The sequence below is a fragment of the Chlamydotis macqueenii genome, chromosome 1 (genome assembly GCF_036417535.1).
Source record: "Chlamydotis macqueenii isolate bChlMac1 chromosome 1, bChlMac1.mat, whole genome shotgun sequence".
Lineage (NCBI taxonomy): Eukaryota > Metazoa > Chordata > Aves > Otidiformes > Otididae > Chlamydotis > Chlamydotis macqueenii.
The window spans coordinates 159771753-159798217 of record NC_141556.1 but is presented as its reverse complement, the minus strand read 5'-3'; the positions used below and the strand labels follow the sequence as shown (position 1 = coordinate 159798217).

The window sequence follows — 26465 nt, the reverse complement described above, 5'->3', positions numbered from 1 at the left end:
TACTCGTATTACTAACAATACTGACTTCAATTAAATTGGATGAATCCCAGCACAGAATGGTAATTATTCTGGCATGGGAAAGCTGACTGTTTTTAGAGCTATTTTTATTGATTAATTTTAAAACCTCACTTATTCCAGTCCTGCCTTTCTTTATTCTTCTTGCACAAAAATAATCGATCAACTGTTTCTGGCTGGTATCTGCAAAGTGAGAGTTGTGTTCCTTTGAAGCTGAAGAGAAGGAAGCATCATGAATGTGGTTTCACAGTCTGCGTATAAAATATAGTCATTTATTAAGAAATACTTATAATATCTAACCCTTTGATTTTCAGATCTGTTTATCTGTAAAATATCCTAGGTGTTTTATAGTCCCCAAATAGCTTAAGCTTGATATTTAAGTCTTAGATTTTGATGCTGAACCATGTACTTGTAAAGGTACATGAAAGCCAATGTAATCAAAGGAAAATTTAGATAAAGGCTGCCTCGTATTAGAAAGAACTCATTAGAGGATGATGACTTAGTGGTGAGTCCTTTCATGAAGCCTTTATGAAACAGCCTTTAGCTCAACAGGGAAACTAGCTCCATTTCCTGAATGTGGAAGGGATTTTCTGCTGTAACTTTGGAATTACAGATTTTTTTTTTGTTTGGTCTTTTTCCCTTGAGGAGCAGTGAGGGAAGGAGACAAAAAAATCTGAACGGAATACTACCGTCTTCATTTCTAAGGATGAACAAATAACAAGTAATAGCTTATAAAGCAGTAACACAATCTAAAGGGCCAAATGCTAAATTAATGGAAGCGGGTTCTTGTATATTGTTTTGGAGACTAAGCACGTTAGATTGAATTGTTTCACAACCAGCATGCCTAATTATTGTGTCTGCCACATTCTTCTATTTAAATCATTCCCAACGTTTGGATTTCTGCCTAGAATATTACTGCAGTACGTGTTTCAACTGGCTATTCCCTTGTCATGCGTAACGTCGTGAAGGAGACTGATTTTGTTTGGAAAAAAAAGAAATACAAGTGAGCATTGGCAGTATGCTTATAATATGTGATCAAAAGGGATAGCAGGTTTCGTAGTGTTGACTTGAATGAGTTGCACGTGAACTGATGCTGTATTTGTTTTGTCAGGTCAGTGACTTAAAAAGTGCCTTTGTCAAGTCACTTTGATGCACGAGGACTGCTACGCCCGTATTCTCAAACTCCTGTCTTTGCCAGCCAGACATTGCCTTCACCTTGCACCTGGTGGAAGATACCTCAGCTGTCTCCATTTGCCAATTTGTTGATGGGAAACTGAAAGCAGAGGAGGAAGAAGAATTATTGTTATTTTTGGGACATGAACAAATGACTGCATTGCTTTTCCTCTGTAATCAATACCAGCAAGCAACCATCGGAGAACTGTTACTCTATCAAGGAGTGCCATTGCATTGAAGGACCTTGGCTTAAAACCGGTGCGTCTGTGATACAATCAACAGGCCCACGTGTTTTACAGACAGAAATGCGACTGAGCATGTTTTTTCCCAGCCAAAAGTCTACAAGTGGGACTTAATGATTGATGAGTGACTGCTTGCTGATAAACTTTCTCTCTTTATTCTGCTTTGTGTGTGTTGGACATAGTTAGACATCCCCCACTTTTTTTTTAATTTCCTTTTCAATTGGAATTGAAATTATTTTTTCTGATTGATTTTTTTTTATAGGTTTTTTTGTTTTGTTTTGTTTTTTTTTTCTTTTTCTCTCCCATCCCTTTGTCATTCATTTTGGAAATTTATTTGACATAACTCACTCGACAGCAATTTACAAATTCAAAATCAGCTTTTCATCATGGCTTTGAATGTTGCTCCCGTAAGAGACACAAAATGGCTAACATTAGAAGTGTGCAGGCAGTTTCAGAGGGGAACTTGTTCACGCTCTGATGAAGAATGCAAATTTGCACACCCCCCTAAAAGTTGCCAGGTTGAAAATGGAAGAGTTATTGCCTGCTTTGATTCCTTAAAGGTAAGGAAAAAAAATTGCATGTGTAGTGAAAATGCTAGTACATTGTATTTAAAGTAAAATGTGAGATGATTTAGTTACAACTAAACCAGGTTAATCAGAAAGTGATTTGTTACTGGTAAGGTGTATGTTAATACAAATGTTATTTGTCATAACTTTTATTTGCTGAGGCTTTGAAAAGATTTCTTTCTGAGGATTTTCTTTTCCAGTGTCAATATGTTGTTTACAAAAATTGCATTTGACTGGGATACAGGATTCCTTACAGCTGGTGGGAAAATTGTATTCTCTCAAGGACGTTTTAAGAGTTACTGTTGTTTCATGGCAGATGAAAATACACAGTGGCGGAGTACTAGGCCATTACCAGAGTCCTAATGAAACAAATCATATGGAAAGAGTGCCGATAATTTCATTTAAATCAACAGAAGTAAGAAAAGTCTGTCCATTACTTCAATTTTGACACAACAGGTTGTTTACCCTTGGTATTGGGGACTCTCAGATAAATTTAATAGCACGGATAATTACATGTATGGATAGAGTAGATGGCAGCAGAAGTTTAGAACAGAGTGAAGGGATTCTCTCCTTTGGAGGATATTTAGCAATTATGTTGTTAGACCGTCAGCTTCTTCTGAGTTGCTAATGACATCAGGCATGCCTTGGAAAACTATTTTAAAAGTTCTGTGAAAATACTTCATGTACTGCATAAAAGAAGATTAATGACCCTGTGGGATTTGGGGAGTACAGAGTGTTTTCTGTGGTGATACATTTGTGTTCTCATGTCAACAGAAAGGAAAAGCTTATTTCATATAAATAATTAAAGGACAAAATCGAGCATTTCAGGTTTTATTTTGAAAGTTGTAGTTGTAGCTTTGCCTTTTGGGCACAGGAGAATGTCTTGGCTTGCTGTTTGAATTTAGCTCTGTAGATCCAAATTTCAGTTACTTACCAAGAACTTTCTTACTGTGAAAACATCAGTGTGAATGAGGAGAAAATTCAGTGTTATTTGAAAGTGTTAATTTATTTTTATTACAACTTTTTTGTGGGTGCAATGCAAAATACTGTGCTGTCTGTCTTCTGGGTTTCCTTCTTTGAAGATTTAGAAGAAGGTAACTGAGTGGAAATGTTTGTAAGGGGGTTACGTTGTATCCTGCAAGCCAGAACAGCACCTTTGAAGTCGTGGCAATATGTCATCAAGTGCTATTAATGACCTTAATCCATGGATTACTGCACGATAAACTGTAACAGCTTCTTCGTAGATGTTCTTGTATATTGGTTGCCTGCCAATGGGATTTTTTTTTTTCTTTTTTTAAACAGGCAGGCTACTGTCTGCAGCAAATGGGCAATAATCAACTTTTACAAAAAATATGCAAGTCAGTAGAAGTTGGGGTTTCCTGTTTGTTTTCTAAATACAGTTTTAACCATTGTAAAAACTTGGGGCTATATCTGGGAGGCTGGAGGTGAGCGGCAGGGCTTGTTCACTCCCAGGCTAGCAGTGCGGTGGGTTTGCCGCAGAAGAGGTGCTGCCACCGCGTCATCCCAGCTGAAGCGGCGATGCGCCTGTCCTTGCTTTCCCTGGCAGCGTGGGACGTTCACAGCAGACATGCCAGCTATTCGAGCCAGAAACTTTTGTACAGGGATGGTAATCACCAGCGAATCAACTGGAGTCACAGCCTAGGCTAATAATACCATGAAGAGAAATCCTGAGGGATCGCTGTGGATAACTGACAACCAGCATCATTGCTTAGTGGAGAGAAGTCTAAAACCATGTAAGAATTGTATTCAAAGCAAGCAGGCATGTGTTGTCCTGCTGTGGGAGAGCATCTGCTCTGAGGGGCCAGCTCGTTCCAGCCCACATCTGGTGGCTGAAGTGATGCTGCTCCATCTCGCTGCCCATCGTCACCCTTTCCCCAGCCAGTGGAAGGGAGCGTGCATCTGGGCCTCCTGTCTTGTGTTTTCTAGTTGAGTTTATTGAGTTAAATTGGCAGTAAAGATGGGTTTATACTAAGAAACCAAACTGTAGCATGAAGGAGCAGAGGTGGTTTCTCCCCACTGAGGCTGCTGCAGGCAGAGGGAGATCTGACAACAGGATGACAATGTCTTCAATTGTTGCAGCTCCTCACTGCTGAGCACGAGTTGGAGCCCCACGTTTTGATGTACTGCCTGACCCCTCAGTGCATAAAAACCTTTTAGAGCTCATTGTGAGTGCATGGCTCTTGGCCATATCAACGGCTGTCCTTGCATCTGTTACCTTCATTTTTCAGAAGGGTGTTTGTAAATCGCCGTACATACGGCAAGAATGTGCCTGGTTAGCTCAGTTTGCGTATAGTGCTGGTTGAAGGACTTGTGTCCTTAGGCACATAAATCTATTTGATGCGTAGTTTTCGGAAATACTGCTGTTAATTATACAGTTTCAGAATAATGCTTTGTCACTCAACAAGCAGGATACTGTTTCATGTAAATAAACAAACAGTACAGTCAAGAATTATAGATAAAATCAGAATTTAATTTAAAAAAACAAGAGCTGTTTTCCTTGCTGAACACTGAACCATGCTTTAATGCAGACAATTATTTAGAGTTTATTTACGTAATATCTAGAGCTTTGCAAACTTAGCCTTTTAACTGTCTTGGTTTGGTGTGCTTGCTGTAAAAATAAATCATGGTGAGTATGTTGAGTCTCTTAGAATAAACATTTTCCTACCCAGAGAAGATGCAGAATTTTTTTAGGTTCAAATTGAGGTATGTGTTACATGTAGCTGATGCCTGGTAGTTACAGCTGCTCCCTAAGAAGTCAATCAAACACAAGATACAGCACTTTGAGACAGGCTTTCCTCTACCCGCTGATGGATCAGAAGAGCCCTTGTTTGGAGAAGGGACCTGCAATCTCCTGCATGCCACCTTCTTTCTGGATTTCCAGAACAGACAAGGAAGCATGGTACCAGTATCTACTGCTGATTCAGACTGCCCAGGCACCAGTATGGGGCTACTGGAGAGAGTCCAGCAAAGGGCACAGAGTTGATGAAGGGTCTGGAGCATCTCTCCTATGAGGAGAGGCTGCGAGATCTGGGACTGTTCAGCCTTGAGAGGGGGAGGCTCAGGGAGATCTCATCACTGTGTGTAAATACCTGAAGGGAGGGCGCAAAGAGGAGGGAGCCAGGCTCTGCTCAGTGGTGCCCAGTGACAGGACCAGAGGCAATGGGCACAACCTGAAACACAGGAGGTTCCCTCTAAACATCAGGAAACACTTTTTCATTGTGAGGGTGACCGAGCACTGGCACAGGTTGTCCAGGGAGGTTGTGAAGTGTCCATCCATGGAGATCTTCACAAACCATCCGGACATGACCCTTGGGCAGCCTGCTCTAGATGGCCCTGCTTGAGCAGGGGCTTGGATCAGATGATGCCCAGAGGTGCCTTCCAACTTCAACCATCCTGTGATTGTGTGACCAGAAGCATCTTCACCCTGACGTGGCCGTAGCCTTGAGGTTGTTCTAAGCTGGCAAAAGCTGACATTGGGACTGAAGGAAATAATCCCAGCTGGGGATGCACGCCTCCACGCCGTGCCACATCCTCCTTTGTGCTCCCACTGCTGTCTTTGTGGTTGTGTGGTGCACCAGGTTGGGAAATTGATTGTGGTTAAAACTAAGTTGTTGTAGTTGCTTCTGGCACAAGGGAGAGGCGCTGTGTGGCACCAGGGGATCGCTGGGTCACTTCTGACAGTGGTAGTGCTGTGGCTTTAGGCCAGGCTTCCAGAGAAATACGATTGCAGGAGAATACAATTTTTCCTGTTTTAAAGAAGTACATTTGTCGGCCTGTCGGTTGCCAGTAAAAGGTCAACAGAATTTAACAGGCACTGTTTGCTTTTAACTCAAAAGGGATTTTTGGCTCTGAGTACCTGTCCTTGCAACAATTGACTTTAAACCCAGCAGAAGTTAAAACAACAACCTGTTGGGACTGATGACAAATGTGAGGATCCATAATATTCACTGTTGAAGACTGGGCTCTGAATATCCTTCATCTGTGGGATGTTCCAGGCTAGATAGAAATAGCTAAAGACTAATGAGCTTGGTTCAGATTCAGGCCAGAAACTTGCTGATTTCAAGCCAGGTTCTGCCGCATGGGCTTCTGAGATGGGGCTCAGCATTTGTTTCTTGCTCTTTGGTGAAGAACAGAGCTTGGTCTGTCCTAAACAGGGCACTTTTGGAGGGGGCTGGGAGAGCGTAGATGGATCATTCCTGTGTACCCAAAACTGTACTGGGCAAGCAGGCTCAGTGAGCTTGGTGTGAGGGTGAAAGTGTCTCGGAGCTGATGTTTGACTATGCCTGAGGTGGATGAAGGGATACTTCCACACCGAGGCTCGGAGCCCTGCTGCTGGGCAGGAAGATGGAGGATGCTCAGGAAGCACTGCCAGAGCCTCGTCTGCTGCCTTAAACCCTCCTGAAGCCTTTTTGGAACCCTTACAGGCTCCTCTTTGGATGCTGCAGTGTTTGTGCAGTGGGAAGGGTCTGTGAAGAGGCCTGTCTAACTGGGAAGTGTGAATTTCAGGAACTGCTCTGTTTATATTTTTATTCAAGTAGCTTAATTTTAAAAGTGAAGAACCTGGACATATAACACTTGATACATCACCCTTGGATCCCTCCAAGTTGGACACTATAAGCAGACCTATTTTCAAGGCTTTCTCTTCCTGCCAGTAGTAAATAACAAAATAAAGAAATACTAATATATAGTATCATATATGGGGACAAGAACACCCAACACTCTGCTGTATTTGTGCTGCAATTTAAAAAAAAAAAAAAAACAAACATTCAAATGAACGGTGACATCTAGGAGGGGGAGAGGGGAAAAGCCTGTCAGACAAGAAAATACAATCGTGCATTTTTCTGGGAGCCGATTCTCATGTTTGCAGGCAAGTCTGAGTTTTAAATTCTGGTGTTATTTCTCAACTTGGATTTGTACCCTTTCTGCAGGTCAGCTACTAGAAGGATATGTTGTCTAAGCTAATACAGATAACAGAGGAGGTATCTTGAAGATACTGCCCTTGCAAGTTTTGTGGTGGTGACAAGAAAATGAAAGCTTCTTTACGGCTACAGATGGCTTTTTCTGTATTTTTTAATCTATTTACTAGTGTCTAAACACTTTGAACTGTTCTATTTATTGAGCCAGACTAGGGTGAACTGTTCATTTGCATTTTCATGAAAACCTTTTAAGAATGTGCCTATCTGGTCCCATTTGGCACCACGGAATAAAAGGTAATTGAAAGCTGTACACAGAGACCTGTTTACCAAATTAAAAGGGCTCCAGGGGAAAAAAAAAAAGAAAAAAAAAAAAGAAAAAAAAGGAAATTTTAGGAATATCCACTTTGAAATATGTGGAACTGAAGAGGATCTGTTTTAAGATGGCCTCAGCTTTATTTAGAAAAAGAAAAAAAAAAAAAAGTCTTTGTAAAGTCAGCAGACTGTTTGTAAGAGGGTGAGCTCAGAGTTGGGATGCAATAAGTAGTCATTAGCCTTCCTGCAATTCTTTTGTGGGCTTCTGAGCGTTTTACAAACATTAAAGACTTGGGATCCACTCAGACTTTGAAGTAGGTGATACCTGCTCTCACTTGGCAGGTAAGGCGGTCTGGACAGATCGCAGTTGCGCACCATCGGCAGAGGGGATTGGGTAGCTTTGTCTACACTGGAAAGCATTTAAATGGGAGTTTATGGTGTCCTAGTTGGCTGAATTTCTGCCCATCACCCAGTTATGTGTGTGACACTGTTCAAAGACAAGGTGAGTTCAAGGGCTGTGCCTACAGCTGGTGGGGAAGAATGACTGAAATGGGCAAGCTCATTTCTCCTGGGTGACAGAATGGCATATTCCTTCTGGGCCCATGAATCTTGCCTGCTTTGCTGCACGGTGACCTAATTTCAGGTATTCAGAATAGCAGTGGCCACCCTGCATCAAACCAAAGCCCCATTTAGCCCGGCGCTGACCAGTAGTGGATATATTTAGGAGGTGGCGTGTAATGGCTTCCTGGAGTGCTCTCCTAGCTCCTTGTGCCGTGCTGCTCAGGGACGCTGGGAGCCGGGCATGCTATGGTTGCACTTAATAGATCTCGGTGAATGTCTTTCCCTTGGGTTTGTCACACTGCTTTTTGAACCACGTACACCTTTGGCACCCGCTGCAGTGAGGACTTCACAACTTCATTACACACAGCGTGGAAGCCACCTTCTGTTATTCATTTCAAACCTCCCCATCTCATGGATACCCCTCCCACCTCTTGTATTGGGAAAGCAGAAGAGAATCTCCTGTGAATTATCATAAGGATCAATCGGGTGGGTTTTTTCCACCCTTCTCTCTGGAAGGGGCATGTTTCTCCCCAGTGAGTTCAAAGGAAGTCTCATGAGGAAGACTCGTTTTAAATCTGTTCTGTGAAAATAACATTCCTGGGACAAGTATACTTCCTGAAGGCCCTGCTTTTCCAGGCTATGGGAATTTTGTGGAAGGGATCAGATGTTGCATTAAACTATCCCATCCTATTTCCTGAGACTATATTTCACTTTATACGCAAACCATGCAACCTTGAGCTGCTGCTAGAAAGAGTGGTTGTATCAGCCCTTTGTCCTGTCACACCTGGCTCCCCTTTTCTGTTTCTGTCCAAGTGATCATGTAACTTGTTTGAGCTGATCCAAAGGAAAGGGAAGAACTGCATTAAATGTGAGATGAGACTATGAATTTAAGCAGCTAAGCATAGCATAAATTGAGGTACAATGCGATTTAAGAAAGGAGAATCTCCTTACCTCAGAGTTCAGGGACTCAGTATTTCCTGCACTGTCAGTCACCTGCTCTTGTTTGTTTTCTGCAAACCCCTCTGTTTTTATTTTCAAGCTGTCTCCTGTAGTCCTCTCAGTGTGTGCAAGTTCCTTTAACATTTCCTTTTTCCTGTTTGCCTCCCTCACTTCTATTCACGTAGCTGTCTCCATGCCAGCTCTTCTGGCTTAACCGAAGGTAGGATTAAAAAACAACTAGCTGAACTGCTGGGCAGACGCCCTTAAAAATCGTAGAGTCATAGAATGGTTTGGGTTGGAAGGGATCTTTAAAGGCCATCTAGTCCGACGCCTCTGCAAGGAACAGGGACATCTCCAACCAGATCAGGTTGCTCAGAGCTCCATCCAACCTGGGCTTTTTGGACAGGAAAAAAAAATGCATGAGCTTTGCTTAAATTTGTTAGGAGAGAGTCAAGCAAAACTTGAGAAAAAAAAAGCCTTTAACTGTTGTGTTAACTGATGTTTGGGTTTTTTTTTAAAAAAAAAGCTGTGGATATTGCTCACTGTAGAGTGGGCTGTGCCGCACACTAGGATTTATCCCTCTTTCGAGAGGGATGTTTCTTCTCTGTTTCGGAGCAAAGTCCGGAGGCGCAGCCCAGCCCCACCACCCGTGGCGTTCGGCCTGCGGGAGCGTGCAGAGACAGAAGCCCCGGCAAGCTGCCAGGGCTGGGCACAGGGCTGGCCCCTGCGGCAGAGGGGCAGTAGCCATCAAGTCAACTCCAGGGAGCAAGTCCTGACCTGCTGCTACTCCTTCTGCCCTCAGACTGAAACTGTGAAAAGCAGAGAAGTTGAACCAGTTGAGGTTCATTATGTAGGCTGTTAGAAAAGCTGCGTGTTTCCTTCAAGCCGTTTTATTTCCTTGTTTGTCTCTTGACAGCAGCAGTAAGAGCAGGAAGGTGTCCTGGCTGTCACTAGTATCCCCTTGTCACCACCTGACCTGTCAGAATTTAGCTGGGCACCTTGTTTTAAGGTGATCTAAGTTACATTCTCCAAGGAGAGCCTGATTGGACACCTGATCACTGAGCTACCCAGACCCTCCTTCCTTCTGAGGGCATGGGAAACCCCTCTTCCCAGTCGCAGGGTTCAGTGGCAAAGCCTCTGGGTAATCAGAGCAGATGCCTTTCACAAGTGGGAGACCTGTTGCAACACCTTGTGCCTCCTTTGGCCCATTACGACCTCCCCACGTGAGTGAGAGGGCGTTTACCAGCAGTTTTCACTGTCTTTTTTGGCGTGGTAGAACTTGCTGAGCAGGTCGCCTGGCCCCTGGCCTGGGAAGAGAAGGATGAGCAGAACAGTAACTGAAGGATGTAATGAAAGACATCATCTTGTTGACGGAATTGTGTTGTCCTGAGGGGCTATAAGAGTATTTAGTAGTTCCTGGGCAGTGGTCTTGCTGGGTTGAGTTAACTCCTGGACCCTGCCCATTCCAGAAGCACCAACAGAGACTCACAAAGAGCATTCCCTGGTAGTCTACCATCATCTCAGATGCTGCTGCCACTTGGTTATCCATCTTAAGTCTTACTACACAAAGCAGGGCAGCTAGGCAGGCTGGTTAGAGCTGCAAGAAACCTTGTGTGGAAGGGCATGGCATTTGGCGGATGTTCCTCAGATTTTTGGGCACTTGGGGGTGCTTCATGTACCCACCAATTCACAGTGTAGTTTTTGTTGCTGCACCCTAAGCTTTATAATAGCCAGTCTGTGGGTGTAGTGAAGGCAGAATTCAATCAGAGTCTCTGACTCATCCCGTCACTAGGATTTTGAACACAAGAGCAATTGCTCGCTGCCCACTCCTCCCTCACGCTCCCTATTAACTCAGGTCACTGTTCCCACAGGCTTGCTCTCTCCAGGTCTCCCCACCTACTCCTTTATTTTTCTGGCAGGTGGTTCCTCTTTCATTCCAGGCTCTGTTTTTCCCTTGGCCCTGTGTATGTAGCTTTCTCTCAGCTCAGGCGTCAGCTGTTCTTCCCAAGCTGTTATACTTCTACTGCATCATCAATACACAAGACAGGGTTGTGCTCAGATGTAGGGAGCTTCCTGATGTAAAAGCCTAGCAGAGACAAGACCCATACTCCACTAGACCATATTATCATCAGCACTGGAAAGCTATTTTAAATCTAAAAAAAATGAACACAACAAGAATTGGGGAGTTTATTTGCAAGTCTGACAACCATACCCCTCTCCTAACTCACATCTCCTCATAGGAAGACTGGCACCTTGTTTTTGAGGGGGTGGATAGTATTGGAAACCAACTGCAATCAAAGGAAAGCTGTTGTGGTTTTAGAGATGTTGGAACGTATCATTGAAAGCCTACTGTGAGGTACCTGTCCTGCAGCATCTGTTTTCTTCCATGTTTATGTGTTTCTTGTGGCTATGAGCATGCTCTGCCACTCAGGATTAGATTCCTGCAAGGTCTTGACCACAACGAAGAAGGAATTAATAGTCATAGAATCATAGAATGGTTTGGATTGGAAGGGACCTTAAAGATCATCTAGTTCCTGCCATGGGCAGGGACACCTTCCACTGGACCAGGTTGCTCAAAGCCCCATCCAGCGTGGCCTTGAGCACTTCCAGGAATGGGGTATCCACAGCTTCTCTGGGCAAGAAACTGTCTTCTCATCTGCTTTGTCCATGAGCTGTATGGCAAGGTGTTGTGAACAATGTCTCAAAAGTCAGATAGCCCCAGTGCTTGAAAACACAGATCATTGAGCAGTAAAAAGAAAGAAGTAGACAATCAATGGAAGCTGCATGAAATCGTATGAGAGATGTAGCAGCTGTGGTGCAACTCCCTGATGGCTCAAGGGGCCAACGGAGCCGTCTTGTTCACTGTGGGCAGCTGTAACCCTACAGGCTCATGCACGGCTCCACAGCACGACACTGTGCAGTGCCACACTCCAGGCTGAAAGATGACTTGGTGCAGTCACTGCAGCGTAGACATACCCTTTATTCACAAGGCCTCACAAGTTCTCAGCCCCTTGCTTCCTCCTGGGTTCGTTTGGCTTGAACGAAAGGAGATCCACAGCGCGCAGTGACCTGGCTACCAACCCACCACATGTGCTGTTGCTACCTCACCTGCACGTTGCCATAGGCCAGACATTTTTTAACCTTTGTAAAGACCTAATTTATTTGCTTTTTTTTTGAAATTCAATTTGGGCCTTAAGCGCTCTGCGTTGAAGCTATACCTCTAACTGAATGGGTTTGTGTGCCATCTTAACACGTTGTCAGGAAAGGAGCTTACTGAGTGTCAGTCTGGTGGCACCTGGGAAGATAATGCAGTGGGTGTAAGAAAAGCTCAGTTGTAATTGAGAAGCTAACAGAGCTGTTGGGACCTTCCCTGTTGGTTCACAGTGAACTGGAAAATAAAACCCAGTGTGCTGGACACTAGACTAAGCCCCAGTGGCTGTTGTCGAACGGTCCCCACACACCCAGCCACATAAAAAACTCAATGCAAGACAACTTTTTAAGCTAGATGTAACATGTGAAAGAGACATATAGTGCTTTTTTTCCCCCTAAGATTGCTTTCTAGACTAGGCCATAGCTTTAAAATTAATAGGCATTTTTTTTGCTGTGGATAGGACCTGCGTCTTTGGGCTTGATTCGGTTGCCGAAACAGAGGCATCTGATACTATTTGAGATGCCCTAGAGTGCTCTTGATGGCTTTCCAGTGACATGTCAGAGGAGTGTGTCATATTTGCTGGCACCATGCAGAGGTCCAGGATGTCCAAGGGTGCTCCAAATGGTCCTGCTGACTTCTCTATGGCAACAGTGAAGCCCTTCTCGGGAGGCTGTGTTAGCTCTTGTACTAACTGGAGACTCTGACGTCAACTACTTTGGGTAAAAAAGTGGATGATGCATTTGCCGCAGTGATGATCTGGCTGGGAGGAAAGCTGAGGTGTAGGCCAAACCCGTTCTTCTCTAGTGGAAAAATGCCCTCTTGGAGACCAAAAACGGGATGAACGTTTTCAGTGTGTACTTTATACTTCACCATTAGTAATGCTAACAGCCACTGTGAACAAATTACTTTGAAATAGTTGCGACCCATGTGACTGGACTTGTCTTTTGCTATCTTTACAAGAAAGAAGGTCTTTCTAGGCACAGGGACGTTATGACATCGAACTCAGTTTATTTAAAAATAATAAGACGGGCAAACTTTTGCAAATTTAAATTGAATAACTACCTCTTAATAAAGATTTTAAAGCTAGAAATTAACCAGAATATGTTTTATGCATTTGAAAAAACATGGAAGTTAAAACAAAGAAATCTCGTAGTCCTGAAGTACAATTCTCCATTACTTCCTTTGCAGATGAGAACGTGTGTCGGGTGCCATCAAATATGTACATTGTTGATTTCTGATACAAAATGGGAAAAAATACCTGCTTTTCAAAGAGTATCTTAATGGTGATTTTCCTAAGTTAGTGGATAATAGTGAATGTCGTGAAAGTGCTGACTACTCCCCAAATGCATCTTGCCTTACCTGTGTGCTTCGTAGCACCAGTCAAACAGTCTATGTCAGTGTCATTAAAAACAGAGGTGTGAGATTTGCCTGTACAGGGATGGAGATCTGTGGATGAAGCTATGGAAATACTGTGAGCATCTGTAACTTACAGTGTTGGCGTGAAGGTGATTTTGTGCTTTGTGCTGAACACGTTGATGACATTGATGTTCCAGCTAGCAACAGGTCTCAGTATAAATCAATACAAGTATTAATTTACTGCAAAACTCTCATTACTTTAGCGAGAGCAGCGTTAGCTGATTAGTATGCATGAACCGGTTTGTGTTCGAAGTGAAGGAAAAGTCTGTGGTTCTCGTTCTTTAATTGAACCTTCGGGCTGTAATTGTTTTTAGCCTGGATTCCTGAGGAAATGAGGCTTACGCTGCCTCTCTTTCCCTCTGCCCCCACTAACTTGTGAACCCACTGGCCAATTTCAGCCAAGTTTGACAAAGGGATCATAGTCTCAAGGATAATTAAGTTTCTCCAAGTTTTGTAAAGACAGGCAGTCAAATAGTAGGATGGAGAAAGAGGGAGTGACCTCCCAGATGAAAGAAGAGGTTCTCAGAGAGTGCAGGCAACAGGAGATCCTTAAAACTTGTTTAAGTACGAGGAAGCTGGCTTTTGGAATTTGCAGTCAAACGTGTAAAACCCCCACTGTCGTTTATGTCGGTGCTTGCAGAAGTACCCATTTAATGATACTAGCAGTCTTTTCACTGAGTAGCAGCAGTTGCAGAGGACTGCTTGCAGCCATTCCCTCTAGCCTTTAGCCTCTGCTTGCTTTTTAAGCATCATTTTCATGATATTTTCCTTTTTCCACCTTTCAAATACTAGATTTATCTAATGGGGTCATTGGTACTTACCTTTATTTCTTTTCCTTCACGGAGAAGGGAATTTCCATTAGGGATGCAGGTTTAGGTCTTATTTTAGATGAGTGTGTGAGGCGGTGAAAGGATCCTGGATGACGGGTGGTGAAGGTCAGGATGACACCCCTCACTGAAGCTGGCTGTTGTATAGAAAGCACCACAGAAATTATAAAAGGCAGTAAGAGAGAGCAGGAGAAGGTGTAACTCTGTAGAGGGTTTGTTTAGAGCTCATATGGAAGGGAGGGAGCTTGCAGTTACCGTCTCTGCTGCTAGGTTTCTTGGACATTTTTTCTTTAGACAGCCACTTGACAAAAAAAAAGGAGAACTGTCCTGGAAGCAGAAGTGACTACGGTTTACATAAGAACCATATGCCATTTTGTCCTGAGCTCTTAGCATCTCGTTTTGTTTTCAGGGCAGCAGCCCACCAGGCTCTGCCTGTATCCTGGTGCAGGAGTAATCTGGTCTTTGGTGTTACTCAGGGCTGGCCTAAGAGGTGTTTGCTCTGTCTTTCTTCCCCCAAACTTGAACATTTTTGCAGTGTAATTAAGTCCTTTGCTGTTCCATGCATAGATGATCTTCTAAACAAGTATTACTATAAAAAAAAAAAGACTTGGCCAGCTTTCCCTAAAGCACCAGCAAGACTGTAAGCAGGTTTTCCTTTATGAGATATTTCAGCGTGCCAGCTGTTACAATATATGTAATGTGTTTAATGAGCAAGGGAGTTTATTATTAGGTAATTGAGTCGGGCAATTCTTTCTAATTAGTTATTTGCCTTTCAGTCCTGGATGTTGCAAAAAGATCCGCTGTGATCTGTGTCAATTGTATCTTGGTGTGCTTTGACTTTATGATTTGCTATAAAGCAAAAGTGATTCTGTGATGTGCTGTACAGCAGCTGTGTGCATCTCAGCGATGCACGTGAGAAAGTAGCCACCGAGTTTTTTATGTGAAATGAGAAATGTTATCACCAGCTAATTAAGTAGCAAGTGAAGGTCAAATAATTCCTAACATATCTGTATACGTGGCCAAATTCTATTTAGTGGGTTTGCTTACTGATATAGATGTGGAAGTATCAAATGGAAAAGTAGTGTGCTAAGTTAATAAATGTGTAGCTTCTTTAGAGGCTATACAGAAATGATGGCCAGTTGATTTTTGGTTCAGTTCAACAAAAGTTGATTAACTGATATACCTAACAGGTTTTGTTGATCCCAGCGTGCTTGTGATCGTAGACCCCTTTATCGCTTGAAGCAAGGTGCGAGTAGAGCAGCCCAAGGGAAGAAGGCGGCACTCACTGCTGGGGTGGCACAGCCCAGGCAGGAGTAGGCACTGGTGCTCTGCATCGCTGCAGATGCCTGGAGGAGACCGCAGAGAGGACAAAGCAGTTTGGAAAACACTGTGCTGATTTTTCAGTGACATTTGTAAGAATAAAGTAAGCACATAAAAAGGAGAAAGCTGCAGGTAGAACCGTGTGCTACTGTTGCAGGTATCGTGAAGGAACCTTCTCTCAAAACTCATTTTCTTCTAGTACAATGATAAAATCTGGCAGGTAGAGAGAGTGCAGCAGCGACAATGTTGTTACCAGAGTGTTCAGACAGTATTGCGTGTTCCCTGGCTTGGCTGTTAATTCAGACTGGCTTGCAGAACAGCATTGTCGTACAGAATAAAAATTTGCTGTGCAACGATAGACAAAGAAAAATGAAAAAGACCTTACGTTATCTGAAAGGAGGGCTGAAACTTTCTGATACGGCATCTGCAGGTTCATTATTAAAATTTATTAATCTGATATATTTTGACTTTGCATTTCTTATGGGCACACTGTGTGCAGTTAAGACTCTATTTTAAATAGATAACTGTGATTTATGCTTTCCCTTTCCCAAGCACATGGAGGGGACATGCTTAAATGTTATTTAATTATGATTTCCTAAATGTGGTAATTTTTTTTCTGTTTTATTTATAAGGCTGCATTTGTCTGATGATGCAGTGCAGACCTCTGTTAAAAATCTGTGTAAAATTTACAGTATTTGTAAATCTTTTTTCCATTACAGATCTGTTATGGGTATGGATTTTTCTTACACCAAGCTTAAAATTAGTGAATGGTAAATCAGAATATACTAGTCTTTGTATGTATATTTAAGCAGACCTCTGCTTACAGAATACTTGTATCTGCCTGTTTTGAGCTGAAATAGTAAGTTTCACTCTACAAATCATCGTGACCACTCACATCATAGCAGACCTTTAGTGGATAACAAATAGATAACCTTGCATATTGGAAGATTTTTATTGAAATGGTGGCTTTTCACATGCTGTGCTGTGTTATTTGAAGCAAATTGTTCAACATCTCTGTGCTTTTATTTTCTCCTTTCTGAAAGGGATGTAACTTTGTTGGTTTTTTTTTTAATTTATGCTCTCTTTTTCTTTTAGAAGGAAGATAAATTAATAAGCAATTCAAGGTTAGTAGGAAGAGACAATACTAGTAGACCTCTAACATAGCTGGAAAAAAAAATCCAGACAAACTTTTGTGCTCACAAACCCTTCTTTGGGTTGTATTTATAGATAATTATAGAGTGTTTTGGAAATACAGATCATGCCTGTCAATACTCGCTCATCCAAAAAAACAGCACTTTAAAATATGTAGGAGAGGTTGCATCTATATATAATTCCCATAGGAGTCTATGAATGCATAGATCACAGACATATATGTGTAGACGCGGAGTATTTAGCATGTGCTGTGCACTAGAGTTGATGGATCCAGAACGCATTGGATGTGGAGGCACTCCTGCAGTGCCATGACAATTTGCCGGCAAGTTCCTGACACCCCAAAACCTGGTAGATTAGGGTGAAGCTGTAGAATTAAGAGCACCATAGATTTGCTTCTGCAGCTCAGAGAAGAGATTCATACCCAAAATTATGGAGCAACCTTTCTTTGTCTACCTCTAGCAGCTTGGTGATTAGAGCGTAAATTGGGATCTGATGCTCAGGGGAGGAACAAGTTATTAATTTAGGTCTCCTGGAGAGACTTTAGGAGACTCCTCCAAAAGTCAAGTCTCTCCCTTTTGGGCTGTTGTCTCAGGTGTTTAAATTTGGGCCCCCAAAGTGGAGGCAGGTTGCATGAGAGCCCCCTTGAGCAAGCGGCATCTCTTGGCCACCTCGCAGCTGCACCCACAGCCCGGCACTACACTGAAGGCTTTGCCGAGAGTGGATTACAAGTGCTGATTTGCACTGGAAGAGGCTAACGTCTGCTCCGCAGGGAGTGAGACTTCATTCCCAGGTTGTTTTTTTTTAATAAGGCATACCAAAGATTCTCAAAACCTATCAAGCAGACAGTATTTTTGTTTTCATGCTAAGGTGTCATTTTATTAATGACAGATTAGAAAGATAGCCTTGAGGGAGTTGTGGAAGTCAGGGATTTCTATGCTGTTTTTTATCACAGGCAGCCACATCACCTCCTCGCTGAAGTTATTTACTAATCTCCATACTGAACATGAGTGGGTTTTTTTGGAGTTTTTTTCCTGCTTCCATCAGAAGACTTTCCTATATCTTCACTTCTTGTGTGCATTCTTCTCATTTGCAGCGTGGATTTATTCAGTGCCAGTGTACCTCCGTTCAGCTGAATGCCACTGTTACTCTGCAGCTGAAGCAACAGCATTCCCCCTTCCCGCCACCCCTCCCCTGCCACCCCAGCTTCTCCCAGAACGTTCACTGGAAACAGGCATACCTCCCCCCCACCAGGTTTTGTTTTACTCAGCCAAAAATACCCAGCACACTCTATTTCTTTGCTTGTAAGACAGGCTTTCATTTCCTTGAGTCACCTTAGCAGCCCTCACCCATGCCTGCTCCAGGCCGAATCCGTCTTATTTGGATGTTGCTGACCAGAAGCACACGCAGCATTGCAAGTAGAGATTCTCTGCGAGAGAAGCAGCCTTGCCACAGGAGCTTGCTGCCTTTCCTAGACAACCCTTGTTTGAGGCATCCTTGGGGCTATGATTGCCTTTTCCACGGTTTGTCACACCGGTGTCTCCACCAGCAGTCAGGGGTTGATCAAAGCATCCATGGTGTTCTCCTCTGGCACGGCCAGCTTTATTCCCAGGTTGCAGCCAAATTCCTTCCTATCTCTGTCTGAACTGATGTGTGGGGTTCATGTCGCTGGCTAGAAATACTTTGTTCTTTCATACTGTTCTCATTCTCTGGATTTCAAGGTCGTAATCTTCTGTCATACCCTGATTCTTCTCTCTTCCCATTGCCAATTGAGCTTGAGTCATCGGCGCATTTCATTAGCTTATCTGGAGCTTCTGAAAAACACAGATCTGGTGTCCAGAGATACGAAGCTTAACAGTGTAGTCAAAGCAGTTAGTTTCTGCATTTGTGACTTTATAGCCCCTCCAGCCTTTGTACCCCATGGATGACTTCTCCTGCGACTGTGTCCAGCTAAGCCCATCATAAACCTCCAGTTGATTTCATGGGACACTTCACTCTTCCCAAGTTTTCTGTACTTTTCCAAGTGCAGCTTCTTTTGCTGGTTTCCATCATGTTGCCTTAATGGTTGTTCCCCTACCTCGGGAGCTAAGTGGAACAGGCTTTCCCCCTGTCTGAGGAATATTCTTTTTGAAGCTATCTTTATAAATCCGTTAATTTAAATACTTTGGGACCTCTCAACTGTGATACCACGACGTAAAAACCTACCTGTAGGTTTTGATGAGGACCTTTTTGCAAGAGAAAAGCCGTTGATGCTCATAGTCAAGGGTTCTTAAAAATTATCTATCCAGTGATGTGCATCAATATGCGTTTGCACTGTCTCTGCAAATAGCAAATGAGATTCTGTGTTTTTCTTGCTCCTGAGGGCTTTTTTTTTTCCTAAAGAATGATGAAATCTGAAAGATTTATCTTCCCTTAGTTCCCTTTTTGTTTTGAAAGGAATGCTTCATGCTTTTGCAGAGGGTGTGTGTGTTGGACTTTTTGTTTTCTTTTGCTTTTTTTCCCTCTTCTGTCAAAACTCCATCTCTGTTTTCCATCAAGGATATGTGAAGAATATTTTCAATATATATCATTAAATGGTTTCCTTGTTCTTACACTACTCCCTAGGCATCTGCTCCTGACTACTTTTGGAAACAGGATACTGGGCTGGATGGACCTTGGTCTAACACAGTGCAGCTGTTTTTATTTTCTTAAACGCTGAATCATTTGTCAGAAAAAGTGATTTTTATTTATTTACTTGTATGCGGCTGCAGTGGCTCTTGAGAAGTGAAGTCTGCGGTTTGCTCTTGAGACTATGAAGACAAATTCAGAGGTGTACAACTGCTCATCTACGTAATTACAGAAGTGTTCCTAATTGTAACCTGCCAAGCGCAGAGGCAGTAAGCGTCAGTTGCAATAAAATGTGCAACTTGCAGAAGGTCTGGATGTTTGAGGAGGAGAAGAGAAGAGACCCCAAGAGAGGGAAAAGAGGGGAACTACCCCAGCTTGCACCCTGGAGGGGAGAAAAGGGATGTCAGAGGGGAACAAAATCTACCCGAGACGTGGTAGTTGTTGTTGCCGCTGCTGAGGAAGGGGAATAGGAGAGAACTGGGGATTTTTCCAAATTCCATAATCATTTATCAAAACTGTAGATGGTAAATGTTTTGTTAAATAGTAGGTTTAGTAAAACTTTAAGGGCCCATAACTAAAACCTTTCACACGTTCTTTTTGAAACTTTTATGTTTTAACATTAATTTTCATCACTGAATATTTTTCCTAGTAATTTGTAGAATAACAAAAAGTTACTGTATTCTTTTTTTTTTTTTTAGGAAGCAGACATAGAAATGTGAGCTCTATTGCTTTATAATGTTTATTTCTTTTGTACTCTTAATTAGGATACCAGTGAAGTCAGTAACAGGTTTGTGGTTTGGTGCAAGGAGCCCAGACGTGGCTGCGAAACATAGCAATACTGTTATTAGTGACCCTGGACTAATGAAGACACTTTTGCAATGGTAGCCTTGGAGTCTTTTAAGGTTTCCAGGCATTAATCTTGCCTGGTTATGTGTCCATTTATAAAGGTGAAAGCTTTCCTGTTTTCCTGGGATTAGGATTTATATTCACAGAATTTTCAACCAAATTCTACATTTGGAAATCAAAGTTAGACTTTTAGTTTACTTTAACTGTGCTTGTACTCATTTAGTCGTCAGAACTGATTTTATAGTTATGTGCACTGTCATCTGATTTAATTATTTTCGCCAAGGTTAGTGTTTGTCACGTACTGGGGTTTTTTTTTTAAATTTTATCATTTCATGTGTTTGCCTTCTACTTTTATGTTCTTTTTTGTATTTTTGAAAGAAGCTAGAAGTTTTTAAAACCTTGACCCTTATGTTATAAATTGTCAGAGCGTTTGCAAATACTGGGCTTTGTTGACTTGTTGCTCAGGAGTTAGTTGAAGTTGGCTGAATATCTGTCCTAAATACTTCCTGGCTGCAGTACTTGGAACAGCGGTTTTCACTTCTCCGGTGATGGTGAACTAGCCAACAGGCAATATATTTTTATCTGACTCCACTGTCCTTGAAGTACTTTCATTTTAAGGAATGCCAACATGTATTTTTATTTTAGGTTTAAAGAAAAAAAAACTTCTGGAATATGATTTTTTTTTTCTTATTATAGGGAAGCTGAAGAGACAGATGAATATTAGTGTTAGCCCCTAGTCTATTCATAAGCATGAGCAAAAGAAAAGACCGGATGGAGTTTGTTTTGTGTATAAGCTACCTTTCCAAACAGAAGATGATGCTTATCTGAAGACCATTAGATAGATGCTTATGGATAACTAATTATTTGAACACACAAGCTCAGACTGGCCCACCTCATGTTTTGTGGAATCGACCAGTGCTAAGGTGAGGGGGTTGGGTTGGGTAGAGTTCTTGGCCGTCTTTTCTGCTAGGTCCTCAGAGATGGACATTGGCTTTTAGACAGCACCAGCAATCCCACACCTCCCAGTGCAGCTACTGAGAGCCATCCTGGATGATCCCTCTGTCCATGTGGGAAGAGACACTGGGAACTGTGGGCACTGAATATTGCTGTGGAGTACGGTGTGGTATCCAACAGCTGAGGGACTCCACTGGCCTCTGTAGACAGCTCGCTGCCATGCATGGGCATGGGGAAATGTCGCAAAATGACTCTCTCATTCCCAGACTGGCAAATGCCTGTGCTCCCATGCGGCATTAGGAGGTTTGTGGGGTTTTTTAGAGTGTTGGAGAGCAGCGGTAGGCATCACGTTTCCATTGTAGCAGGATTGTCATCGGTCATCTTAGCTATGGTCAGAGAGAGCTGAAAAATACTTCATTGCACATCTAGGGTCTAGTGTGCATGTGAGTTTAATAGCAGGCATAAAAGGTAGATCTGAAGCATCAGAATCCTGTTTTAGAGGTCTTCATAGGTTATCAGCTCTTTGTGTGTCTGCAAGAAGTACATGATAAATTGGCAGACAGCTGTTTGATGATATATAAATTGTTGTCTGGTACTCAAATAGCTTAACATTTTCCAACTGTGATCAGATGTATCTAAAATTGTTCAGCTTTACTCTGAGACCTTCAGTTCCTTATTAATTCTGGTATTCCATAAGGGGTTAACAACTCTGTGTAAGGCTTTGTATTTCCAGAGAGCCATATTTAATTACCTAGCATTGGCCTTTATGTTGGCCTTTATGTCGGGGTTTTTTTTTAAATGCTGAGAAAAGTTCTTTGTATCAGACTTACTGGTGGTTTTGCATTGTTTCCCTCTAGTCTCTAAACTGGTAATTCCACTTGTTAAACTGGGTTGGCTTTTGCAATCTCCTTTGTTGTGGGATTCTCCTTTGCTTCCCCCAGTACATTCCAGAAATTGTTTGCTTGCGGGCAACTCTATAAGCTTGTTTCATTTCTTTTTGATGTTTGGAAAGGTTTTCATAGCTCCTACCTTTTCTTTGGTTTTGCTGTGATATGCTAATCAAATATTCCTCAACGAGTTAAAACTGAACATTTTATTTGTTAAATACAGCCATCCAAGGAAATCCTTCAGGCATGCATCCCCATTCTTTGCTGTCTCTCTGTTTCATTGTTCTCTGGATTATAGCATGGGAAAACTAATAAAGCATGGTCTACAGTATGGTAGGTGGCTGTACATAGGATGACTGTTGAGGCCTCGAAACCTCTAAAATTCACTGTGTTTCTTCTTCTCAAAGCAGAGTTGACATTTAAAGCTAATTTGGCATTCTCTATTCACTGAAACTTTGAGACTGGGACTACAGTTGCTGAGGAGAACTCAGATAAATACTTGCTGATGAAACATGGGCTTTCAGTGTGGAATGTTAAAGTAAAATAATAAATAAAAAGCCCAGTGACATCTACGGGAGGAGACAATGTTCTTTAAAAATGTTAACAGCACTGCTGTAGTCTTAATGTCAATTTAAAATTTATTAAAATATGTTTTCCCCATTGGCAGTTTCTTCCTTTCTACTGAAGTTGCTGACAAGTAAGATTGAGATTATTTACTATATTCATAGAATCATAGAATAGTTTGAGTTGGAAGGGACCTTTAAAGGTCATCTAGTCCAACCAGATCAGGTTGCTCAGAGCCTCATCCAACCTGGGCTTGAATGTTTCCAGGGATGAGGCATCCACCAGCTCTCTGGGCAACCTGTTACAGTGTTTCACCACCCTCATTGCAAAAAATTTCTTCCTTATGTCTAGTCTAAATCTACCCTCTTTTAGGAACTACATAACTGTAAAGCTAATAATGACGTGCTGAGGGTGCACTCATGTTTAACTCATCTCCAGAGCAATCTTGGTATCAGAGACCATATCTTTAGGAGTATAGAGATACCCTTATAAAAATACCACTTTTTCAACGTGATTGGTCTGCCTGTATACATAATCCATATATGCTATAGTGTGTGGCTTTCCTACCAATGAGGGGAGATAAATGCAATCCTTCCAGCCTCCCACATCTTTTACCTGTGTGCTTGCAATCTCTTTGGCAGTGCCTAGGGTCAGAGCTTTGCCGTCATGTGAAGATGCTCCATCTGGCTCATCGGTCTTCCAGAGGATCCCTCATGAGTTTTAGGTTCCCTTACTATGTTTATCGGTACTGTGATACTTACCCCTACAGAGCAGCTTACGTGCCCCCAAGACTGGCCTGAAGATGTGAAAACATCTTTGAAAGTAGATCTTTCTTTTTGCTTTCATTGTTTTATTTGTTTACTGAGTAGTATATAGCATAGGGATTTAATAGCCTGAAGAGTGATATTTTATAGGCTGCCTTGTGAATGACTGGCAGGAGATAAATAACGGCTTGTATCTTTTGGGCATGATTTTACATTGTATTTCACAAAGAAAACCTAACTCTTGTCTTTGTCTGGCTAACATGGCAAAATAACTTTTCGTGCTATGTATGCCAACCTTCGTGCGGTCACTGTTGGTTGAGAGAGTCCTTGCTCTGCTGTACTGGAAATCCATGATTAATATTGCTAGGCGCTACAGGCTGGTTAAAATGGTTAAATGTTTCAAAATGTTTTTAATATGCTAGTGTTAAATTCATAGAATCGTCTAAACTCCCTTCCGCCCTCTCTCCATCCAGACACTGAATCCCCAGTGATTAAAAAAAGGAGTTGGTTAAACCCTGTCTAGATGCTGGTTAGTGATCTCATGTTTTGACTATTTCTCCTGATGAATGGTACTCATCCATCACAAATTTTCTTCACTGAAAAGCAGCAGGATGGGAAAAAAACACAGATTTGGCCATTTAAATACTTATTTTCCAGACTGTGTGCAGTTACAAAGGCTTTTTGAAAAATCTGAATCAAGATTGTTTCAATTATGATTAACATTTCGCACCATACTGCATTTTAACCTGAATGTCTTTCACATTGAATGTGATCTGCCAATGCAATTGTAATTGCTTTATGGTGTGCATATCGGACAAATAAAAATAGAAAATAGAAACAAATACTTCATGGTTCCTGGCTATGAAAGAACTACTCTTGTGAAAAGCATGAGATCATTATGCCTTTTTTTTTCCATAAAACCTTGGTTTGGTTTGTGGAGTTTAGTTTAATATGTTCTTCAGCCTTGTGACATTTATTAAAAAATATTTAAACCAAAGTCCTGCAATGTAGCTGTGCTGAATGGTCCTCCTGGGAATGATGAAGACATGGTTCAGCCGTGCTGCCAGGCCAGGTGGTGAGCCGGATACTTTCTCAAAGTCTGTGTGCAATTTTGAGGACTTGGTGATTGTGGTCTTCTCCTCCATCCTGCTCCAGAGAGGAGGTGCTTATGTTCTCTCCACTGCTGCTCAGGAGCAGAGAGGGAGAAGGTCTGTTGACCGCAGGTGGTGTAATCTTCACCTAGAGTTTCTTACTTGGTTGTTGTTGCCACTTTGGCATAGAAAGCAGTGACGGAAGCCTTGGCTGTGCCCTTGGCTTCTGACTGCCTCCTGCCTCTTCCTCCTTGGCACCCAAACAAAGGGAAGCATTTGACAAAAAGATGTTTGGTGGGAGTCTCTGCCTTGTGACTGCTGCTCAGATAAGGTACAGGCAGTGAAAACACTTCACCCACAAAGGAAAGCTGTAAATTATGTGGTCCTTTGGTTCCTGTTTGGAGAACAGTATTTCAGAGGTTAGTTTCTCCTGAGAAACGGATGAGAGCGGTGCCAAACCTGTGAAGGCTTCCAGGAGATAGACGCTGAGAGCAGTCAGTTTGTCAGTGTTGCAGGGAAGCCTGCTTGTCTCCTGTAGAAACTTTAAGGCGAAAGAAGAACAAGTCGCAAAGGTGGTTCCTTTATCCAAGTGGGTTTGCGTATTTTAGAGTAGATCTCATAATAGCCTGTCAATACTTGATGGACCTCTTCTATATGCTACGAGTTAGAGTGGGAAGGTATCCTCTTCAAGATGCTGAAGAAAACAAATCAGAGAAGTCCTTGTTCAAGGCATGTGGTCATAACTTTTTTTCTTTCTGTGTAGATCATTAAGGCTTTGCTGTGACACTGGAAAGACTTGGTATGCTAGTACACAATCCCTCTTGATGCAATTTGAAATATAACAAAGAGTTTGTCTTGAAACGATGTTTATATGCTTATCGGCATTATGTTCTCCAAAATGCTGTTTGGCAACTCTTTATTTTGTCTGTGGAGTGCATCAGCTGGGACACATAAAGGCTACTTGCTTGAAAGTATTTCTGGACAAATGATCCAGATTTCATTTTTAACATGTTACTGAATGTTTTGTTTACTGTCATTGTGTTTAAATACTTTTATTTCTCCATAAGTGCTTGGAGTTCCTGCGATCATTAGCCTTTGGTCGGGTGTGTTGATGAGGCAGGCATGAGTGTTTTATTACCAACATTGTGCCATCATCATCACCTGGATTTAATCTCGCCTACCACTTTCCAAATAATATCCTCCTTTTCTGCGGTTTGTAAGTCTCTCAAAATGCAATTATCTGGGCTGAAACATATGAGTAACTGACTCAGAGTGTTTATTTAAAGTTTCGCTGAAACACTGTGAACCATTTTTGAGAAACAGCTGAGATGTAAATACCTTGTTTTTCCTTTTTACATGTTTCTTAAAATTGTTTCAACCATAAGCTTGATTTCTGAAGCTGAACCTCGAGATCTAGCAGCAGAAGGGGTGCTCTGATGTCAATAATTTGCCTTATGCTATTTTTGTGGAATTCCACCTAAATCTGGCCATTCTGTAGGTGTGAAAACTCGCCATCCATGCATGCCTAGCAGAGCCCATGTGCAGGCCGGCGTGCGGATCAGATGGGCTCCGTGTGCGCTGAGCTTGCTTCACAGTGAGGACCAAGCACAGCTCTCTCTGTGTTTGCTCCGTTCGGTGTCAGGTGCTGGTGCTGGGAGCGGGGAGCAGGGAAGAGGCGATGGCAAAGGTGAGGAGAGGCAGAGGAAGAGGAGAGCTGGGACAAGGTGGGAGTTTGCCCAGGTGAACTGAGTGGGAGCCAAAAGTTGAGGAAAACGTGTCGGAGATGTGCTGTCCAGGTAACTTTAGTGTGGGCTATCTTTCAGCCTTGTATTTTCCTCTGCCTCAGTGGGTGCACATCACAGATAGCTTTCTGGAGAGGGGATGGCACGTGGAGGAGGTCAAGTCTCCATCTAAAGGGTGCCGGTACAGCAAGCAAGGCGGGCAGTGTCGGAGTTGGCAGGAGCTGGCCTCCTGGTCAGGCGTTTACTGCTCCTCTGGAAACCAGCAAGCAAGTCCCCAAAACTGGCAGCTTCACCGCTAGCCCTTAGGCGGCTGGACTCCCAAAACCCAAGAGCAGTAGGAGTTTGGTTGAGCAGCTGCATGTGCCATGCGGATGCAACAGCACAGTGGAAGGAGGGCAGAGA

At 42.6% G+C, this 26465-nt stretch overlaps 1 protein-coding gene across 8 annotated transcripts in view; it reads left to right on the top strand.

Annotated features, from left to right (window-relative positions):
* MBNL2 (muscleblind like splicing regulator 2) overlaps positions 1-26465 on the top strand; it is a 112623-nt gene that overhangs the window by 38044 nt on the left and 48114 nt on the right. For all 8 annotated transcript variants that reach the window (XM_086771311.1, XM_086771301.1, XM_086771355.1 and 5 more), the window contains exon 2: positions 1127-1990. In XM_086771311.1, the coding sequence (XP_086627437.1) occupies positions 1817-1990 (174 nt within the window). In that variant the 5' untranslated portion in view covers positions 1127-1816. The remainder of the gene's footprint in view (positions 1-1126; positions 1991-26465) is intronic.